This window comes from Cynara cardunculus (genome assembly GCF_001531365.2).
Source record: "Cynara cardunculus var. scolymus isolate 2C chromosome LG 11, CcrdV1, whole genome shotgun sequence".
NCBI lineage: Eukaryota > Viridiplantae > Streptophyta > Magnoliopsida > Asterales > Asteraceae > Cynara > Cynara cardunculus.
In genome coordinates, this window is record NC_037538.1 from 3,014,616 (window position 1) to 3,033,654 (window position 19,039).

General features: G+C 35.8%; 1 protein-coding gene and 1 long non-coding RNA gene across 3 annotated transcripts; both read left to right on the forward strand.

The window, feature by feature from the left end:
• Window positions 1-5,777: 5,777 nt before the first annotated feature.
• LOC112520676 lies at window positions 5,778-6,348 on the forward strand. The gene is made up of 3 exons (XR_003070061.1): window positions 5,778-5,816; window positions 6,064-6,227; window positions 6,339-6,348. It is a non-coding gene; the product is annotated as an uncharacterized LOC112520676 (long non-coding RNA).
• A 19-nt stretch (window positions 6,349-6,367) lies between these two features.
• On the forward strand, window positions 6,368-13,134 carry LOC112520675 (double-stranded RNA-binding protein 2). 2 transcript variants are annotated; one of them, XM_025129131.1, is made up of 5 exons: window positions 6,368-6,388; window positions 8,186-8,319; window positions 8,919-9,215; window positions 11,919-12,138; window positions 12,295-13,134. In XM_025129131.1, the coding sequence occupies exons 3-5, from the start codon at window positions 8,982-8,984 to the stop codon at window positions 12,933-12,935; spliced, it is 1,095 nt and encodes a 364-aa protein (XP_024984899.1). In that variant the 5' UTR covers window positions 6,368-6,388; window positions 8,186-8,319; window positions 8,919-8,981; the 3' UTR covers window positions 12,936-13,134. The 2 variants fall into 2 exon arrangements, with proteins under 2 accessions (XP_024984899.1, XP_024984898.1); XM_025129130.1 differs by lacking the exons at window positions 6,368-6,388; window positions 8,186-8,319 and having other exon boundaries at window positions 8,820-9,215.
• The last annotated feature ends 5,905 nt before the right edge of the window (window positions 13,135-19,039 follow it).

Sequence of the window (19,039 nt, forward strand, 5' to 3'; positions counted from 1 at the left end):
TGTTGCTATTAGTCAATAAGTCCTATTCTTTAGGGAGAATGGAGTTTSTTTTGCTTTTCTGTTATGTACGTGGCTATTTATAGCCCTCTGTTTTTAGTAATCTACAAGCATTCCTTCAGCACTTTTCTTTGTTCTCTGACTTCCAACATTTGGTATCAGAGCTGAAGGTTCTGAGAGAGTGTGAGTATCAGATAAACACGAGGGTGAGTTTATCATAGAGAGATCAGCATGACGACTCTCGTGAAAGAAAAGTTCGTCCACCCTGCTATTCCCAAATTCGATGGTCACTATGACTATTGGGCCATGACTATGGAGAATTTTTTGAGAAGTGAGAGGCTGTGGAGTTTGATTGAGGAAGGGATTCCTACCTCTCCGGTTGGAACAGCCCAAGGAAGTGAAGCACAGAGAAAGAATGTGGAGGAGGTTAGGATCAAACATATGAAGGTGAATAATTTTCTGTTTCAAGCAATTAGCAGAGAAATTCTGGAGACGATTCTTGACAAAGGAACATCAAAGGCTATTTGGGAATCAATGAAGCAGAAGTATCAGGGGTCTACCAAAGTAAGAAGGGGACAACTACAAGCATTGAGAAGGGAGTTCGAGTTGCTGTCCATGAAAGAAGATGAACGGGTAGACAGTTTTTTGGGGCGAACTTTGGTTGTGGTGAACAAGATGAAGTCGAATGGGGAGACAATGGAGCAAAGCACAATTGTTAGTAAGATACTCCGATCTTTGACGACAAAATTTAATTATGTTGTGTGTTCAATTGAAGAGTCAAATAATCTGAGTATCTTGAGTATTGATGAGTTGCATGGCAGTCTCCTTGTTCATGAGCAAAGAATGCAAGGTAGTCTTGAAGAGGAACATGTTTTGAAAGTAGCCCAGGAGGACAGATTTGGACGAGGAAGGGGACGAGGTATAATGAGAGGGGGACGTGGAAGAGGACGAGGCAGACAATCATTCAACAAAGCAATGATTGAGTGTTACAAATGCCATAAGTTGGGACACTTTCAGTATGAGTGTCCTGAGTGGGAAAAGAAGGCGAACTATGTCGAGTCGGGGGAAGATGCACAAGAAGACCTACTGTTGATGACTTGCACCGAACTACATCAAGCACAACAGGAAGAGGTATGGTTTCTGGATTCGGGCTGTAGTAATCATATGACTGGTAACAAGAAATGGTTCTCAACTCTAGATAAAGAATTTAGCCAGACAGTAAGACTTGGGAACGATATGAAGATGTCTGTGGTAGCTAAAGGAAATGTAAGGGTGCAAATTGGTGGCATAACACACGTTTTTTCTGATGTTTATTACATCCCAGAGTTGAAAAACAATCTGCTGAGTATAGGACAGCTACAAGAAAAAGGGTTAGCCATCTTAATTCAACATGGAACTTGCAAGGTTTTTCATCCTACAAGGGGAGTAATTATGCTAAGCAACATGAGTAGAAACAGAATGTTCTACTTATCAGTCACAACACCACAAAACCACGTGTGTTTTCAAGCTGAAGGTGTGTCAGAAAAGGAAGCACAACTATGGCATTGTCGATTCGGCCACTTGAATTACAAAAGTTTAAGAACACTCTGCTACAAGAAAATGGTATCTGGTTTACCATCGATTAAATCCCCAAAGAAATTATGCACTACTTGTTTGACTGGGAAACAACATAAGCGACCTGTCCCTAAGAAGAGTTCATGGAGGGCGTCAAAACAGCTTGAGCTGGTGCACTCAGACATATGCGGTCCTATTGATCCAGCCTCAAACAGCAACAAAAGGTACATTTTAAGTTTCATTGACGATTTTTCACGCAARACATGGGTTTATTTCTTAACTGAGAAATCAGAAGCACTTGYAATTTTCAAGAATTATAAGGCTTTTGTTGAAAAAGAAGTGGGCATGGGYATAATCTGCTTAASAACCGATAGGGGTGGTGAATTCAATTCAAATGAATTTACAGAATTCTGTAAGAAACAAGGTATTAGGAGACAACTAACAACAGCCTATACCCCCCAACAAAATGGGGTGGCCGAAAGAAAAAATAGAACAATTATGAATGTTGTCTGTTCAGTACTAAATGAAAAATGTGTTCCTAAAACCTTTTGTCCCGAGGCTGTAAAATGGTGTGTGCACGTTCAGAATCGAAGTCCTACAGCAACGGTTGAAAACAAAACTCCAGAAGAGGCCTGGAGTGGAAAGAAACCATGGGTAGATCATTTTCGAGTGTTTGGATGTGTAGCACATGTACACATACCAGACCAAAAGAGGAGCAAGTTAGATGACAAAAGCAGAAAGTGTATTTTGTTGGGGGGTTAGTGATGAATCCAAAGGATGGAGGCTATATGATCCAGACTCGAAGAAGGTTCTTAACAGTAAAGATGTGGTTTTTTGATGAAGAGGCCAGTTGGGATTGGGGTGCAGCAACACCAGAAACTCAACAAACACCATTAGAATGGGCATATGACATATTTGAAGAGGAAGATCAAAGTGATTCGAGCAGCGTTGATGAAGAAAGTGATGAATCGACTCCCAACAATGCAATCACTAGTGCTACCAGCACACCTGCAAATCTATCACTTGGAGAATCATCTCAAGGGAGGGGGACACGAAGAGACAGAAGAGCACCAGTTTGGATGGCTGATTTTGACACTGGTGAAGCACTTGATGAAGAAGAAAACTTAAATGTGATGATGGTTGCTGAAAGTGATCCGGTAACTTATGAGTAGGCTGTTAAAAATAAGAAGTGGAAGGAAGCAATGTTAGCAGAAATTGAAGCCATAGAAAAAAATAAACTTGGGAGCTTACTGGTCTGCCTAAAGGAATTAAACCCATTGGAGTTAAGTGGGTGTTCAAAACCAAACTCAATGAAAATGGGGAGATAGAAAAGTTCAAAGCAAGGCTTGTGACAAAGGGTTATGCACAACGTTATGGAATTGATTATACTGAAGTCTTTGCTCCAGTAGCAAGACTTGACACCATTCGAATGATACTTGCAACAGCTGCTTGGTTTGGTTGGACAGTTTTTCAACTTGATGTGAAAAGTGCTTTCCTTCATGGAAAGCTGAAGGAGCAGGTGTTTGTACAACAACCCGAAGGCTTCATCAAGAAAGGAGAGGAAGAAAAGGTTTATAGGTTGAAGAAGGCACTATATGGTCTTAAACAGGCCCCGAGGGCCTGGTACAGCAGAATTGATGCCTATTTTGTACGAGAAGGTTTTGATAGATGTCCAAGTGAACATACTTTATTCACAAAGTCAAAAGAAGGTAAGCTTTTAATTGTGAGTTTGTATGTTGATGACTTGATATTTACTGGAAATGATAGGATTTTGTGTGAAGAGTTTAAGAATTCCATGATGATGGAGTTCGAAATGTCTGGCCTTGGGAAGATGAGACACTTTCTTGGTATTGAGGTAAGACAAAGTTCAGAAGGAATCTTCATTGGACAGAGAAGGTATGCTCTAGAAATATTAGCAAGATTTGGTATGGAAAATAGCAATGCAGTGAAGAATCCTATAGTACCAGGCTCAAAGCTTTCGAAAGATATGGGTGGTGAAAAAGTTGATGGAACTCCTTTCAAACAAATAGTTGGGAGTCTGATGTATTTAACTGCAACCAGGCCAGATCTGATGTATGGAGTTAGTTTGATAAGTAGGTTCATGTTCAGTCCTACTATGATGCATTGGCTCGCAGCAAAACGAATTCTGAGGTATTTAAAAGGAACAACAAATGTGGGAGTTTTCTATAGAAGAGGAATAAGTGGCACTAAACTTACAAGATTCACAGATAGCGATTATGCCAGTGATATTGATGATCGAAAAAGTACTTCTGGTTTTGTGTTTATGCTGGGAAATCGTGGTCTTCAAAAAAACAACCGGTAGTTGCTTTGTCCACCACGGAGGCGGAATATATAGCAGCAGCTCTGTGTGCCTGTCAAAGTATTTGGCTCAAGAGGGTTCTGGAGAAGCTAGGAGTTGAAGATAAAGAAGGAACTATTATTATGTGTGATAACAGTTCCACCATACAGCTATCAAAGAACCCAGTGTTTCATGGTAAAAGCAAGCATATTGATGTAAGGTTCCATTTTCTAAGGGAACTAGTATCTGATAAAGTTGTTGAGCTAAGATATTGCAGCACTCATGATCAGCTTGCAGACATGATGACAAAACCATTGAAGCTGGAGCAGTTTGAAAGACTTCGAAGTATGCTTGGAGTAACTGAGATCACAAAAGTAAGCTAAATGCAGGCTGTGATGACAGATGCTTTAGCTTAAGGGAGGGAATGTTAGAATAAATTAGCTGTTATCTTTACTAGTTTTGAATTAGTCTTTTTTGGTTGTTGCTATTAGTCAATAAGTCCTATTCTTTAGGGAGAATGGAGTTTSTTTTGCTTTTCTGTTATGTACGTGGCTATTTATAGCCCTCTGTTTTTAGTAATCTACAAGCATTCCTTCAGCACTTTTCTTTGTTCTCTGACTTCCAACAGAGTGACTATGAAGAAGAACCTTACGAGTCACTTTTCTTTTAAAGTATGTAATATTTATATACCGCAAATGAACTCACACACCCTCCTCACATTTGGTGAGTTTTGAACCCTAGACGTCTTGGGAGGTCGGACTCTAACGATAACCTGAATACTGCTAGGCCAAAGGCCCTTTGGTCTTACGCGTCACTTTGGGCGCAAACGCAACTGAAGTTGATTGATGGCTAGGTAATAATATCTTTATATTTCTTTCAGTTTTCTGAGATCTGTATCTCACATGCTTCCTTACTTAACTGCTTGTTGCAACAAATTCGTTAAATTTATCAGATCATGCCTTATTGTGTTTTTTTTTATATTAATTCGGATTATACTTACTATTACAAGGTGTACAAGTAGATATGCCAAAGAATCCAAAATTTGACATGAAATCTTTGTTTGGAGGAATGTATGTCGTTGTCTTCTCTTCTCTCATTAATCCATATAATATAGAAATTTTTGTTGCTTTACCTAAGGGAGTGTTTGGTTTGATGGGATGTGTTTTCAAAGATTTGGATTTCATTTAAGGATTTGGAATTGGAATGACATTTAAATTTCATTTTTTATAAATAACTTATTAAAAAATAATTAATAATCATAATAATAATCAAATTATCTTTTTATTAATTGATTATAAAAAATAAATGTTCTTAAAATATTTTAAACCATCATTACATACAAATCCTATGAAATACCATCCTCATGGGATTTCAAAATCCTATGCTTGGGGATTTCAATTAAATGATTCCAAATCCATGAAATCCTTCAAACCAAACATGGGATCGGAATGGAATTCTATTCCAAATCCCTCCAAATTCAATCCAATCCTGTAAACCAAATGCTACCTAAGGCTATATCATCCAGATGACCATGTTCATAGCTGCTGCTATTCTTGTGACTGATTACGACTCAAATGTGATTTATTTTCTTCTTCATCATATCATATAACGAACGAGAAAAAATATAACGTTGGATTTTTAATCACTCTGGAAACTTTCTCTTCTTGACGCAGGACATCTGAATCATTCTTGCCCGTACGTTTGCCATGATGCTAAGTACTAACACCATGGCTTTTCTGTACCCTTATGTTCATTATCTTGAGAGTGTGCAAGTATAATTTTAAGAGAGTTATCTTCATGCAACTAAAAATGCACAGAAAACTGGATCGTATTAGCTTTTTAGAATTATTCTTTTTTGTAATTACGTTGCATTATGTAATATATAAATATAAGATATGAAATGGGTGCTAAATTGTGCGTATATTGCAGGTTGATAGGTACTTAATGTTGCTCAGTATGAGTCAAGGTCGTTCTCCATCTTAAACTCTTAAAGATTGCATATACATAATGTTTGAAATATTTTGAGTTTCCATGTCAGCTCTTTAAATGCATATTTATGTTTTCACCTCTCCAATGAAGAAGTTTGGTAACTGCTATGGTGAAGGACTCTGGCTTTATTTTGGATCCAACAAGAACTTTCATCTTGGTTGCTTATAGTCCTTTTTCATGCTCATTGCTTTTAACACATGTAATTGGTTTTTACTGTTTTACAGGATCTATCTTGAATTGATCCTCTCCAAGTCAAGTGTTTGTTGCCATTTTGCAAAGCGTTTGAAGGTATATGTGGATTTTGGCACCTCATATAGTTCAACATTTTTATCTGGATCAATAAGTATCTTCAGTCATCTCTTATAAATGGTACTCAACAACAGAAAAGGTAATCATGCTAAATACGAAATGAACGTCGGTGGCATATTTTGATTTTAGCTCAAAGTTGTTTTCTTTCCCCGCATGGTTGGAGCTGTTATTGGGGTTTTAATATTTGCAGATTGTATAGGACATACCAGTCGTTGAGATGGTGAAATCTTACTTTGACAGGTCACATTCACTCACTTTTTTTCCTTCTCGTTGTTTTGGAGAAATTCGTGATCACACTCTTAAAGGTCGTTTACCAACACAATTGGGTAAAGACTAATCGAGTATTGGGTAAGCTCTTACCGGTAAAAATACCACCTTCACTTACCTTATCGGGTAACATTCTCGGTCATCAAAATGGATTATTTGTAAGCGTTTCACTTATTGGGTAAGATTCTCAATTATTGCTATGCCTCTTACCGGGTATGATTCTAGGTCCTTGTTATGCTTACCCGGAAGGTAAGTGACACCCAGTAAGCACTTACATGGTATTTGGTAAACGGCCCCTAAGTGAAGCTCTTGATCCTTACTGGCAGAGCATCTCGGTCAGACATTGTGGGTCAGAGGGTATGCGTAAACATTATTCTTACCGTGGCAGCAATACTTACCTGATCAGGAGCTGTTAGTGTTTAGTAAACAAGCTCTTAGGAGCCATTTAACAAACTCTTACCGTGTAAGCGCTTACCACACATTACTTACCTTATCAATGAGTATGGCAAGGACGGAGAATCTTACCCGGTAAAAGGCATAGCAAGGACCGAGAATCTTACTGGGTGAGTAAGGGAGAGACTCTTACCTGGTAAGCACGTACCGGGTAAAAAACGCTTACCACAATCCATTTTGATGACCGAGAATGTTACCCGATAAGGTAAGTGAGGGCGATAACTCTTGTCAGTAAGTGTTTACCCAGTAAGAATTTGGTAAACAGGACGTTAGTCTTCCATAAACAAGGCTTATATGATTTTCAATCTGTGTAGGTTTGTCTGCTGCAATCACAATGCTTCTGTTTCTCTCTCAGTTTTTAATTATTATTTTGATACAGAATATCAAATACAATTATTACATAAATAAATCACTCTTGATTCTGTATGCATGTATGTTTTTGGAAAGTTGGTTGTAGCCATTTTGTCTTCCCTAGATTATGTTTTGGTGGGGGTAGGATCTTTAGGACAGGAGCACCAAAAGCTGTACAAGATAAGGAATAGAGAATATATTAGCCCTTTATATGAAAATACATCAGCCTATATGTCATACAGCAAATTATGTTGATTGAGGCCTGTAAGGTGTAAAGACTCCATAGTATGGCTTGAAAGTAGCATGAACATATATAGATTTAAAAGCCAGCTTGTGCTCAAAAGTCCACAAGAAAGTGATTGATACTTGGAGTTGATCAAATGTTAGGTATTTGGTCAAAGTCAACAAGAAAAATAGTAGTTATTAACTCAAGTGCTTGCATAAGCTTTAAATCACTTTTCTGGAACATGTTTGCCTCCCCAATGCATTTCGACGATTTATTTTAAAAAACCCAATTCTAGAAATTTTGAAATTGACAGCTAAGTTAGAATAGGACAGTGATGAATCTACAAGAAAATAATGATTTATTTGTCAATATAACAAAGGTTACGAAATTGTAAAGTCTTGGTGGTTATTGTGAATGATGTAATGCTAATTTGAAGGGGTCTTCTATCATTTTTGTATTAACGTATTTCATAGTTTAGTGGGTTGGTCAGATTTTGTTAAGTCAACAACTTTTATGTTGTTTTGACGTGCATGGTATGGTGGTATATTTAATTTTGCTCATTAATGATTAAGACTATGTTTGTCAAACTAAATGTTAAGCTATTTGTTAGTCGATAAGTTAAATAGATTAAATACGTTCGACGGAAACTAAATATATTTAACTGATTATATAATTTTTTTATTCATTTAATTTGTTTTGGCTTGATTTATCTGATTAGAAACTTCTTTATTTTTGTTTAGTTTGATTTGAATTTTTTGTTAATAAGTTTAAGAAATGATAAAGTTGGTGGAGAGAATGGAAGTATGCTGGTAATATGGACGCAATAGCAATGGGTGGAGTTAAAAGCATTGGGAGCTGGAGGCATCCAATGAAGGTATGCCTTTTGGACCCCCCACTCTTATCACATTTAACACCAATATGCCAAGAAAACAAAAAGATGACTCTCTTTTTGCTAGTGCTGCTTCATTTCATCATTGCCCCACTCCATTTCAAATATTACACATCTTTTGAACCCAATATGTTGGCTTTTATAACATTTTTATGCGTACCTTTTTCTTATTAAATATTGACTTTTTATTTGGTTTTACATCTAATGAAATAAAAAGGGTATTCTTGATCAGGGTTTACATAAAAATAAATGCTTTTTAGTTTTCTTTAATATAATATATTTGTATTTTTAAAGATGAGTTTCGTATGATATCAATTAAGATTATCGGTAATCAAATTTTTTGTTTAAATATAATACTATTTATACAAAATAAACATGCCTAAAGAAATAGAATGAATCAAAAATCACATCCATGCAATTGCAAGGGAAAAGGAGGGGGTGGAAAGCCTTAATAACGTTTATATCCGTCCATTAAACCAATTTCCGCCACACCGGTCTTCCAATTCCAAACACCCCCTCCACAACTGGCAAACACCCATTTCTCCGCCATAACCATTCTACTCTCCTGTCGCCTCGTCTCTCAGTTCTCACCAACATATATATACAAGTTGGGTATACAGAAAGAAAGAGGGTTGTAATTGGTGGAGATGTATAAGAATCAGCTGCAAGAGCTGGCACAGCGGAGCTGCTTCAACCTTCCATCCTACACCTGCATCCGGGAAGGACCTGACCACGCACCCAGGTTCAAGGCCGTCGTCAACTTCAACGGAGATTCCTTTGAAAGCCCTAACTATTTCTCCACTCTCCGCCAGGCTGAGCACGCCGCCGCCGAGGTTGCGCTTTGCTCCCTTTCATCCCAATCCCTCGCCGCCAGGATCCTCGTAAGTGCTTTTCTTCTAATTTTCTTGAAATCATTTCTGACCTTAAATAGAACTGCTTTACTAGTCTTTTTAGGCGTTTGGTGGTGGAAAGTGCTACCGTGCGCCGTTTCGGTGGTCTTTCTTGTTTTTATTTTGAGAGATTGTTGCCATGGTAATTAGATAACCTTCTTGAGTCGATTTACCAAAATACCTCTTTCCCATATCCCTTTTGTTCTGAATCTAGTGGGATTTCATATATTAGATGCTTGGTTTTTTTTTAACAAGGATTAGGAGCACCTCAAACTGCAATCAGAATGCATTTAGGAGTTGTATTATACCTTCTAATAATGCATCATCATGCAATTTCTTGTGATCATCTCATGGTAAAAGAGATAACCAATCCAAACTTCTTTGGGCTGTGTCAATTTTGTGTAATTAGCTCCTTGGGTGAAAGGGTATTTTGGTCATAAAATACAGATAAAGCACCATAAGTATTTGTACCAACTGTTCTCTAGCATGGTCAATGTAAGAGAGGCATTTCACACCATCCAAAGTTTGGTCAAGTTACAAGTGATTTATGCATGTGGCATTTAATAGCAAAATCAATACGTTTTAGTGGGTATCTGCAAATAATTTTCAGTGGTTGGAAATTTCAAAGTGCATTCTAGTAATTGCTAGTCAATTCAATGTGCTCGGTGTTAAGATAGAATTGATATATGAGGGTCAACATCTTTGTTAGGTTCGAGGGTTTACTGACTTTATGCCCAATCTTTATATTTGATTTGATATATACATGTTCCATCCGTCCTTAGAAAATAACAAAGATAAAGTTAACGTTTTATCCTTTTTGTTCATGTCATCACTTTCTGAACATTGTACTACTTGTTGTTTTATTGCAAATTGATCATCTTTTTTTTAAATGGCAAGAAACACTGTAGTGTGCAAGAACCAACAATCTTTGAGAAATTAATGAATATATAACTTCTAAAAATATCATTGAACTTGACACTTTATGTCTAATACTCATTTTTTGCAATGTGTGGTGTTCTTTTTGCATACAAGAATGGACGTTTATTAATATCAAAGACAAGTATGGTAGTTTAAGAAAGTTGATGATTGTTTTAAGAGGGAAAAGGTGGGCAAGACATGTTAGGCATCGTAAAGCAGGCCATTGATAGATGGGAGACTGTTCTCCAGTGTAACGTTTATGTTCTTCATATGCTTTTTTTTATGAGATAATGAACTAATGAAATTTGCATAGTAAATGGGGCAACCGTAAGTAGGAACATATTCAACACAGATTCAAAAAAATGAAGTATTTGGCTAATTCTTTTGATAAACTTACGATGATATTGAACTTACACATTTGTGTTGATGGTAAAAGTTGCAATATGGTTATTTCTGGAGAAAGAAGAGTTACAAAGTTGACTTTCTTGAGATGGATGGAGTATTTTTTATAAAAAAAGGGTCGGTATAGGTATGAACACTTTGAATTATTGACCATTTGGATGTCGATATAAGAAGTTTGAAATTGTCTTCATTCAAATAGTAAGGCACTTGCAGTTTATGTACATGGGTGACTTCCTAATTCATAAAATCAAAAAAGAAAAGTTTAAAAAATAATCATGAAAAATAAAGGATATTCTTTTTGGAAAAAAAACAGGCACATGGGAAAGTTATTGATTGAGCAGATTAGGAGTTATAGCCTTTGTCTCCCCAAATTAACTATGCTTATAAATGCTTTGTTGCAGCATGCATGTGCCCTGCTGCCCATTTTGTATTGGGATCATGGTATTTATTGCTTCCATTGACTTCGATTTATACATGCTCTTTAATTTCATTTGTTGATTTGATTTAAACTGTTATCACTGTTATGATCATCTTATTATCGTCTTTTCTGGGTTAGTTGTAATACTCTTGCAGAAGATGGTATCATGATACTTTCAAGTGTGAATTCCCTTGGACATTATAGGATCATCGAATTCCTAGTTCTTTAATCTTGATTAGTATAATTTAATCTGGTTTAATTTAAACAAAATTTGTTGGTTTTTTTTGTACTTCTAGATGACTTGGGGGGCTGTTTCGTTGGTTTTCCATTAAGTTTTGTATGGATAAAGTTGTCTGTGTGAATTAATATAGATTGGGAAGGTTTTGTTTGGGATGATTTTTTTCAAATATCGAAGGAACGTGCTTTTTAATTGAGAGGGTCAGGTTTGGAAAAACTGGCTTTCTGCATAAAGCTCCTCCTAGAAGCTTACTGAATAAGCCACTCCTAATAAGCCGATACCAAACATGTATAGCCGATCGAATAAGCTATGAGTTCCATAAAGCTCATTAAGCTGCTAACAATTAGGTCCTTGGTAATCAAAGTTCGAATTGAGGTTTTTTAAGAATTATTTGCAGTAAAACATCTTCCCTCGTATATGCTGTACATAGCAAGCTGACAATTGACTTCTTTCTGGTTTCCATCCACCAGATATGGTAAAAGATGAATATATTGACATTTAATAGTCCAAATAATTGACAATAATACCATAAAGTCATTAACCTAACAGTATCCGGGTTACCGGTAGAGCCCAACCGTCATGGCATCAAGGGATCAAACCTCATCAAAAATGAGAAGGGTGCGAGTATTTGCTGTATATTATATATACTTCAAAAAGAATTATAGACGATATTTCTTCTGTTTGTGTTCTTGTTTGATTGATGAGTAACGTATTGCAGGATGAAACCGGGGTTTACAAGAATCTTTTACAAGAGATTTCACAACGAGTGGGTGCGCCGTTGCCACGGTATACAACTTACAGGTCTGGCCTTGGACACCTACCTGTTTTTACAGGTATGGTGGAACTGGCTGGAATCACATTCACTGGTGAACATGCCAAAAACAAGAAACAAGCAGAAAAAAATGCTGCCATGGCAGCTTGGTCATCTTTGAAACAGTGTGAGTCCCACCATTCCATTTGTACCGGTTATAATTTGACCATTATGGTCAAACAAACCCGTTATATCCCACCCTCGGTCCCGATGTACCTGTTTGGTTCGATTTAGTCGTTGAGAAATATGTTTTGGTTAATTGTTCTTCTTTTTGTGTGGGCAGTGGCGAAGCAAGATGCAAGTTCTTCGAGTGAACCAGAGAACAGTGATGAACAGGAACAAATTAGAATCGCAAGGGCACTTTTGAACTACAGACTGAAGCAAAAGATTGGAACAGCAAACTACAGTGACCTCCCAATACCATTTCAGAAGAAGTTCACGACACCCGCCCCACGCCCACCGAGCCCTCAGAGACCGCCATTGACCACGTCTAAAATACTTCCACTGTTCTACCGGAAGGCTGTGCCGCCTATGACCACCCAGAACAGGCCCATATCTCCTGCACCACATGAGCCATCATCCTCATCATCACCCCACCAAAACCATCCCATCCGCCCGCCACATTTCCCTGCCGCTAGTCCATCCCCTTACATTTCCCTACCGCAGGTACACCGGTACAGGTTACCACACCAGGGACTTGCTCCACCGGTCACAATGAGAACAGCAGTGCCAGTTTTCTCCGCACCACCAATGCCGCCATCGCCTAACCGCCAGGTGATGCAACCTAGACCTGTAAAGATTGCACCACCGATCTGTATAAGGCAAGCTGTGCCGGTTTTTTCTGCTCCTCCAGTTAAGAAAGACGAGCCTTCCAACAAAAACGAATGCGAAGCTGTTAAATGCCTGGACAATCTGAAATTATGACGGTGATAATCGATATGGGTTTTCTTAATGATTGGTGTTGTGAAACCTCCTCATTGAGGTAATGATCATTTCTCCAATGGCATATGTTCTAAATATATTCATGCACTTTGAAAACGAAAAGTTAAAACGATTGGTGTACCAGTTGAGATAGCACCAGATGTATCAAATTTTGGTAATGTAACAGTAGCTTTTCCTTCTATGCTCTTAATTTTATTTTCTATTTCTTCCGATAAAATTGGTAAATTACTAAACTATCCATGATAGAATAGAAACCCTAAAATACCCTCTTACTTGGGTCTAGTCTTGTCCAGTCTCATCTATGTATCAAACTGGTCGTTATTATTTTGTCGGTTTTTTGATATTCGTGGCTTATCTATTGGTGGATCTTTTATACGATTTTTGTTTGGGTTGTTTGGTCTCTGTGATTTGATTGGTGTTGATCTTTCACATGATTTTGGCCCTTTGTTGCAAAAATGTAGCAACAAGAAACATTATGCTTTTACAAGAATAAGGTTTTTGGACAAAAAATGTATAGGGTCATGTACGTATCATCTTTCGTTTACAAATTCAATAATTCGTACATAGTAGTTGCTGAAATAAATACGTGTAAAAATGCAATGTTTGTATAATATTATTTTATATGTGAAACGTTTATGACTGTTTTTTTTTTCCAATACGTATACAATCTTGAACGTCTTATATCAAGAATGGACCCAATGTGGAGCATAGGATGGCCCATGCCATTGTTTTTTTCCCCTCTGACGGTGAGTAAAAATTATAAAGTCATGAAAAATGTCACCGTATCAAATTGTTGTACACCACCATATATATTTTGAAACTACAATGCAAACATAAGTTTCCCTTGGTAGAGAGTTGGTTTACAAGGTTTTTCTTCTATCCTGGACCCAAGTTCGATTTCCGTTAGTGTCGTTTTCTTAAATTTTATCTTTTAATTTCAGATTTATTATGTTTCTAAATTTTTGTTCTTTTTTTGCAATAAGAGATTTGAACACAAGACCTCGCGTATGAAAAGCATTGAACTAAACAACATACCAATGATAGTTTCTTATGGTCAAACGGTGTCGTCGTTTGAAACATGTAAATTTAAATAATTACAATTTTCATCCATATAATATACAATTTATTATTATTTTCGTTTTATATTATAATTTATCGTACTTCTCATTGAAATCAATTCAATTACGTTCCCTACCGTTTGTAATTCTTTAATTTCTAACCATAAGGGTGATGTCTGATTGGTTTGAGCTTGGTTCGAAAAGTCAAAAGTACCAGGAGGAATAAAAATCCTCTTATGGCCACGGAGGTTCAAATGAGATGACTTCGTGTTATCTACAAAGCAGGTGATTGTTTTGAAATTAGTCGACTCATATAACAAATTGGATATCCAGGTTAATAAAAAAAAAAATCTTTAATTTCTAATTCTATTAATTTGTTAATGGAATGGAAGGAAGAGTCTCCATCCTGAACTCAAGTACTAGACAGTCATAAATTGATATGACAAATTTCATACAACCACATATTCCTTTTACGGATTGTTGAATTGACATCTCCTACTTCCAATTAAATGCAACATTACCCATCTACCCCTACTTATAGCTACATTTATCTGATTTGTTTCATACATGATATTTTAAGACAAGATTGTATGAACTGTTTATAAGTTTTCTGTTACAAACCCAAGATCATCAGGTACCGTTGGATCATTATAGGTGTTTAGATCAGTTTACGTGCACCGACTAGTCTTACAAACGATTGTCTATGGGTTTGGGATCATCGCAGATGAACCTCTATGACCATAAAGGTTTTATCATAGATAATTATACGATTTATAATAATAATTTTAAAAATATTGAATAATATATTTATAATAAACATGTAAATAGTTTTTAAAGTATTTGAGGAAGATAAGTGTGATATAGAAGCAAAGGTTGAAAGAGAAACAGAGGGTGGGGGTGTATGTGGTTGGCTCACATTCACATCCAATGGTGGGCCCAACTCTCCACTTGAAGACACAACCTCAATTAATATTTAATAATATATTAATGGAAAGTTCAACAAAATAGTTATTTTTAAAAATCAAATTAATGTTTTAATTATTTTTTTTATCAGGGATTTCTAAAATATCACTACCTTCAAAAGTGACATTTTAGTGACTTGTGAATAAGCTAAGAAACCACTCACTCCCGTACATCTGTAACAGTCACAGGGGGCGAGTGGTTTCTTTCCTCTAAGAAGAGGAGTACCGGGAATTTCTAAAATATCGCTACCTTCACAAGTGACACCTCAGTGAGTTGCGAATGTCCCCAAATTGTTGTCTTTAAAGACAAGTTCCATATGGAGTCAATGGATTCATTGGTAATCTAAGGGGGTCGTTTACGATCCGTTTACCGGGTCACTTTACCTTATCGGATGAACATAACAAGAATTGAGAATCTTACTCGAAAAACAATAACAATGACCCAGTATCTAACTCGGTGAGTTAGAATGATCGCTTTTATCCAATAAGCGCTTACCAATAGATCTATAGTGCGGATTTTAGCAAATTTTGTTGAATTTCTATACATTTAGGCAAGAGTCAAGAGTATAAGAGTTGTGTGGGTGGGGTGGGGCCTGTGAAAATGGGCTGATTGGACCAAGATTCAGTATGGGCCCACTTAAGACCACTCTTTCTTTTATTCTTTTCCTATGACACAAAAACGAAAATCAAAAGCAATGGCTCATGACAAAAGTCACATGTAACAACAAATGTTATTATAGTCAGAGTAAGTTACAATTTTGGTCTTTGTAGTTTGTTGATAACTACATTTTTAGTCCCTATAGTTTCAAAATATGGTCATTGTAGTTTACAGAAACGTCCAGATTTGATTTCCTCTTTCAATGATCGTTAAAAATTATGTTAATGATGGGTATTTTGGTCCTTTTATCAATTTTTTACTTTTTACCGATCAAGAACCATAGGGGCCAAAACGATAAAAATATATTTTGATTGATTGAAAGAGGGAAAAAATCGATAAAATGGTTTTCATTTAGCGAATCTTTTTAACGGTCACTAGAATAAGGGACCAAATGGGGGTGTTTTCGCGAACCATAATGGATATCTTGCAATTGCGAAACTGTAGAGACGAAAAAGTGTTATGTTCAACAAACCACATGTACCAGGTTTGTAGCTTACTCTAATAAATTAAATTAAACTATATCCCTACTCTTATATATATATATATAGACTTGGGATCATGTGAGACCAGCATGTTTTCGTGAGACCCGTGAGACCAACATTTTACACTTGAAACTTCACAGCAAAATGCTGTGAAGGTTCGACTTTTTTTAAACCTTCACAGTGTTTTTGCTGTGAAGGTTACGTGTAAAAATGTGGTCTCACGGGTCTCACGAAAACAGGCTGGTCTCACGTGAACCCAACCCTATATATATATATATATATATGGTTGGGTTCACGTGAGACTCATGAGACCAATTTATGTTCATTGATCAACTTTATAAGCTAATGATCTAATGGTCTAAAGTTGCACAGTGACAATTTTGTGATTATGAATGTTTAGATTGTAGATCTAATCAAAAGGTTGAGAATTTGTCTTACAAGTTTCATGAAAAACTCTTGATCTCACATGATCCCAAGTCTATATATATATATATATATATATATATATATATATATATATATATATATATATATATGGTAAGATTTACATGAGACCAACCTATTTATGTAAGATTCGTGAGACCATATTTCTACACTTGAAATTTCGCAACAAAACATTGTGAAGGTAAAAAAAATCCAAATCTTTACAGTGTTTTACTGTGAAATTTCAAGTGTAAAAATATAGTCTCATGGGTTTTAAAAAACAACCTGATTTCACATGATCCCAAATTTTTCCCAGTATAAATTTGTTATTTGAAAAAAGAAAATAAGGAGACAAAGTGGAAGGATATTCATCCCATCACACTTTAAAGTGAAGAAATTATGGAGAAAAAAAACAAAAATGCAATCCATTTTGACCTTATTATTCATCATCATGCCCCCATTCATTCTAATTTTTGTGTTGTGGGAGGGAACAATATCTTTACTTTTCATTCATTATTTATTTTAAATTTGAAATTAAAATTTATAATCAAATGATCTTTGTCCTAACAGTATCGTAGTCTTTGGTCTTCTAAAAGGTAAGGGGTTCAAATATCATCAAATGTAAGAAGGGTGTGTAAGTTTATTTGTTGTATTTATTGTATATAAAAACAATATATATTTAAAAAAATTATAGATTTTAATCTGTAACCATATCAAAACTAATATTTTTTTTGTTAGATTTTTAATATTTAATAAATATATTATTAAGAAATAAATATGAAAATGAAAATGGAAATGGAAATGGAAATGGTGTGTGATGACTTTTGGGTTGTGGGAAAAAAGTCAAAATGTCTTTTTAACTTTTCTCTTGTTCGCGTGTCTTAGAGGAGACAACGCGCAAAGTCACCCTTCCCTTTTTACATCCAATTAACATTTCCCCTTTTTCTTTTTATTATAATCCCCTCAAAACTTCATCATCTATAATTTTAACATTCGTCTTATACAAATAACAATGGTAATGGATCGGGTTCGGTCTGGGTATTGGTATCTCCGTTTCCGAGACCGATACCTAAAACCATCGTCGTAACCGTCTCGATCCCTGTTGGAGATCTTATCCGGGATCCCTATCGGTCCCCACGGTTTCTCTGATCCTCGTTGGGGAACCAGTTAAGAGTAAAAATCATCTTTTTCACCGTTGGTTATAACAGAACACGAAACCGATCTGAAAAAAAATTACAATTTGCTAATTTTCACAATTAAAAGCAAATTACAATTTTTTTAAAAATGTAAGTTTAAATGTCTCAAACATAATCGAATCAATTATAAACAATATATTAAATTACAATATAGAACTAAACAGAAATTCAAACATCATAAACTAAAATCACGATTTTAGAAAAAATAAACTAGACTTTTTCGTGAGTTTTATTTTGGTTGTTTAGGTAAAGTGAATAAAAGTCTTTTAAATTTTAATGTTATTATTTTTTAATGATTATATATATATATATATATATTAAAATCAATATATATATATATACATATCGGGCCGAGCCGTTGATCACCGTCCCCGTCCCCATTAAAATTCCCGAATTTGTCCTCGAGCCCCGCCCCGTCCTCGATAAGATGTCCCTGAACCCGGCCCGAAAGTTTCGGTTTTCATCATCGATTTCGGTTTTTTTTTTTTGTCATCCCTATATACGAAACCTGTTTTGAATGACATCAGCATGAGACCATTTTCTGATTCACTCAACGATTAAAGCTAGCCCTAGGAGGCAGAATCGAATCCAAGACATATCTTATATTCGGTTAAAATTATTTTGCCAATTGAACTACATGCTACATACTGCCATAGGCTCTTTTTTACTGTTTTCTTAAAACAAACATTTTATTAAACATTATTTATTATAATTAACACACACATATATACATATATATGGTATGGGTGGATTTACGTTGTTAAAGGTGGGCGAGAGGCCTACAGACAAATGTCAAAATTTGGAAATTTTGTTTTTTTTACTCTTATGTGTTTAGTTTCTCCCAGTCATTTTCGACGGTTCCTTCCAGCGGCCTAGTCCATTTTAACAAAACTTGTCACTCTCTTGTTTGACAGTCGTTCTTCCTATACATTTCTTCCAATCATGTTACAATAATAACATTGATTGATGATTTTATAAAAATATCTCGATTTCTTGTTCATTTAGTTTTACATATATTCAAACCAATTCATCTAAAAGGAAAATTATATAGATTAAATAATAGTACATTTTGCTATTTGGACTTTGGTTAACCGATATGGTAAAAATAATCGAAATCAAAACCTACCTTATTTTGATTAACCCACAAACTCAATAATCCGAAACCGTTTTTAGTTTAATTAGTTTCCGATTTTGGATTTTTTTACATTCTAAGGCCCCCGATCACCTAAGTTTCTGAATCCACCACCAAACAATTAACTTTATAGATTTACCATTTTAATATCTCGATTACCTTATATATAATCAAG

Coding starts and splice junctions, on each gene's coding strand:
- LOC112520675 (XM_025129131.1), top strand. CDS start 8,982: ATGTATAAGAATCAGCTGCAAGAGCTGGCACAGCGGAGCTGCTTCAAC. Junction 9,216..11,918: donor CCCTCGCCGCCAGGATCCTC/GTAAGTGCTTTT, acceptor AACGTATTGCAG/GATGAAACCGGGGTTTACAA. Junction 12,139..12,294: donor TTGGTCATCTTTGAAACAGT/GTGAGTCCCACC, acceptor TTGTGTGGGCAG/TGGCGAAGCAAGATGCAAGT.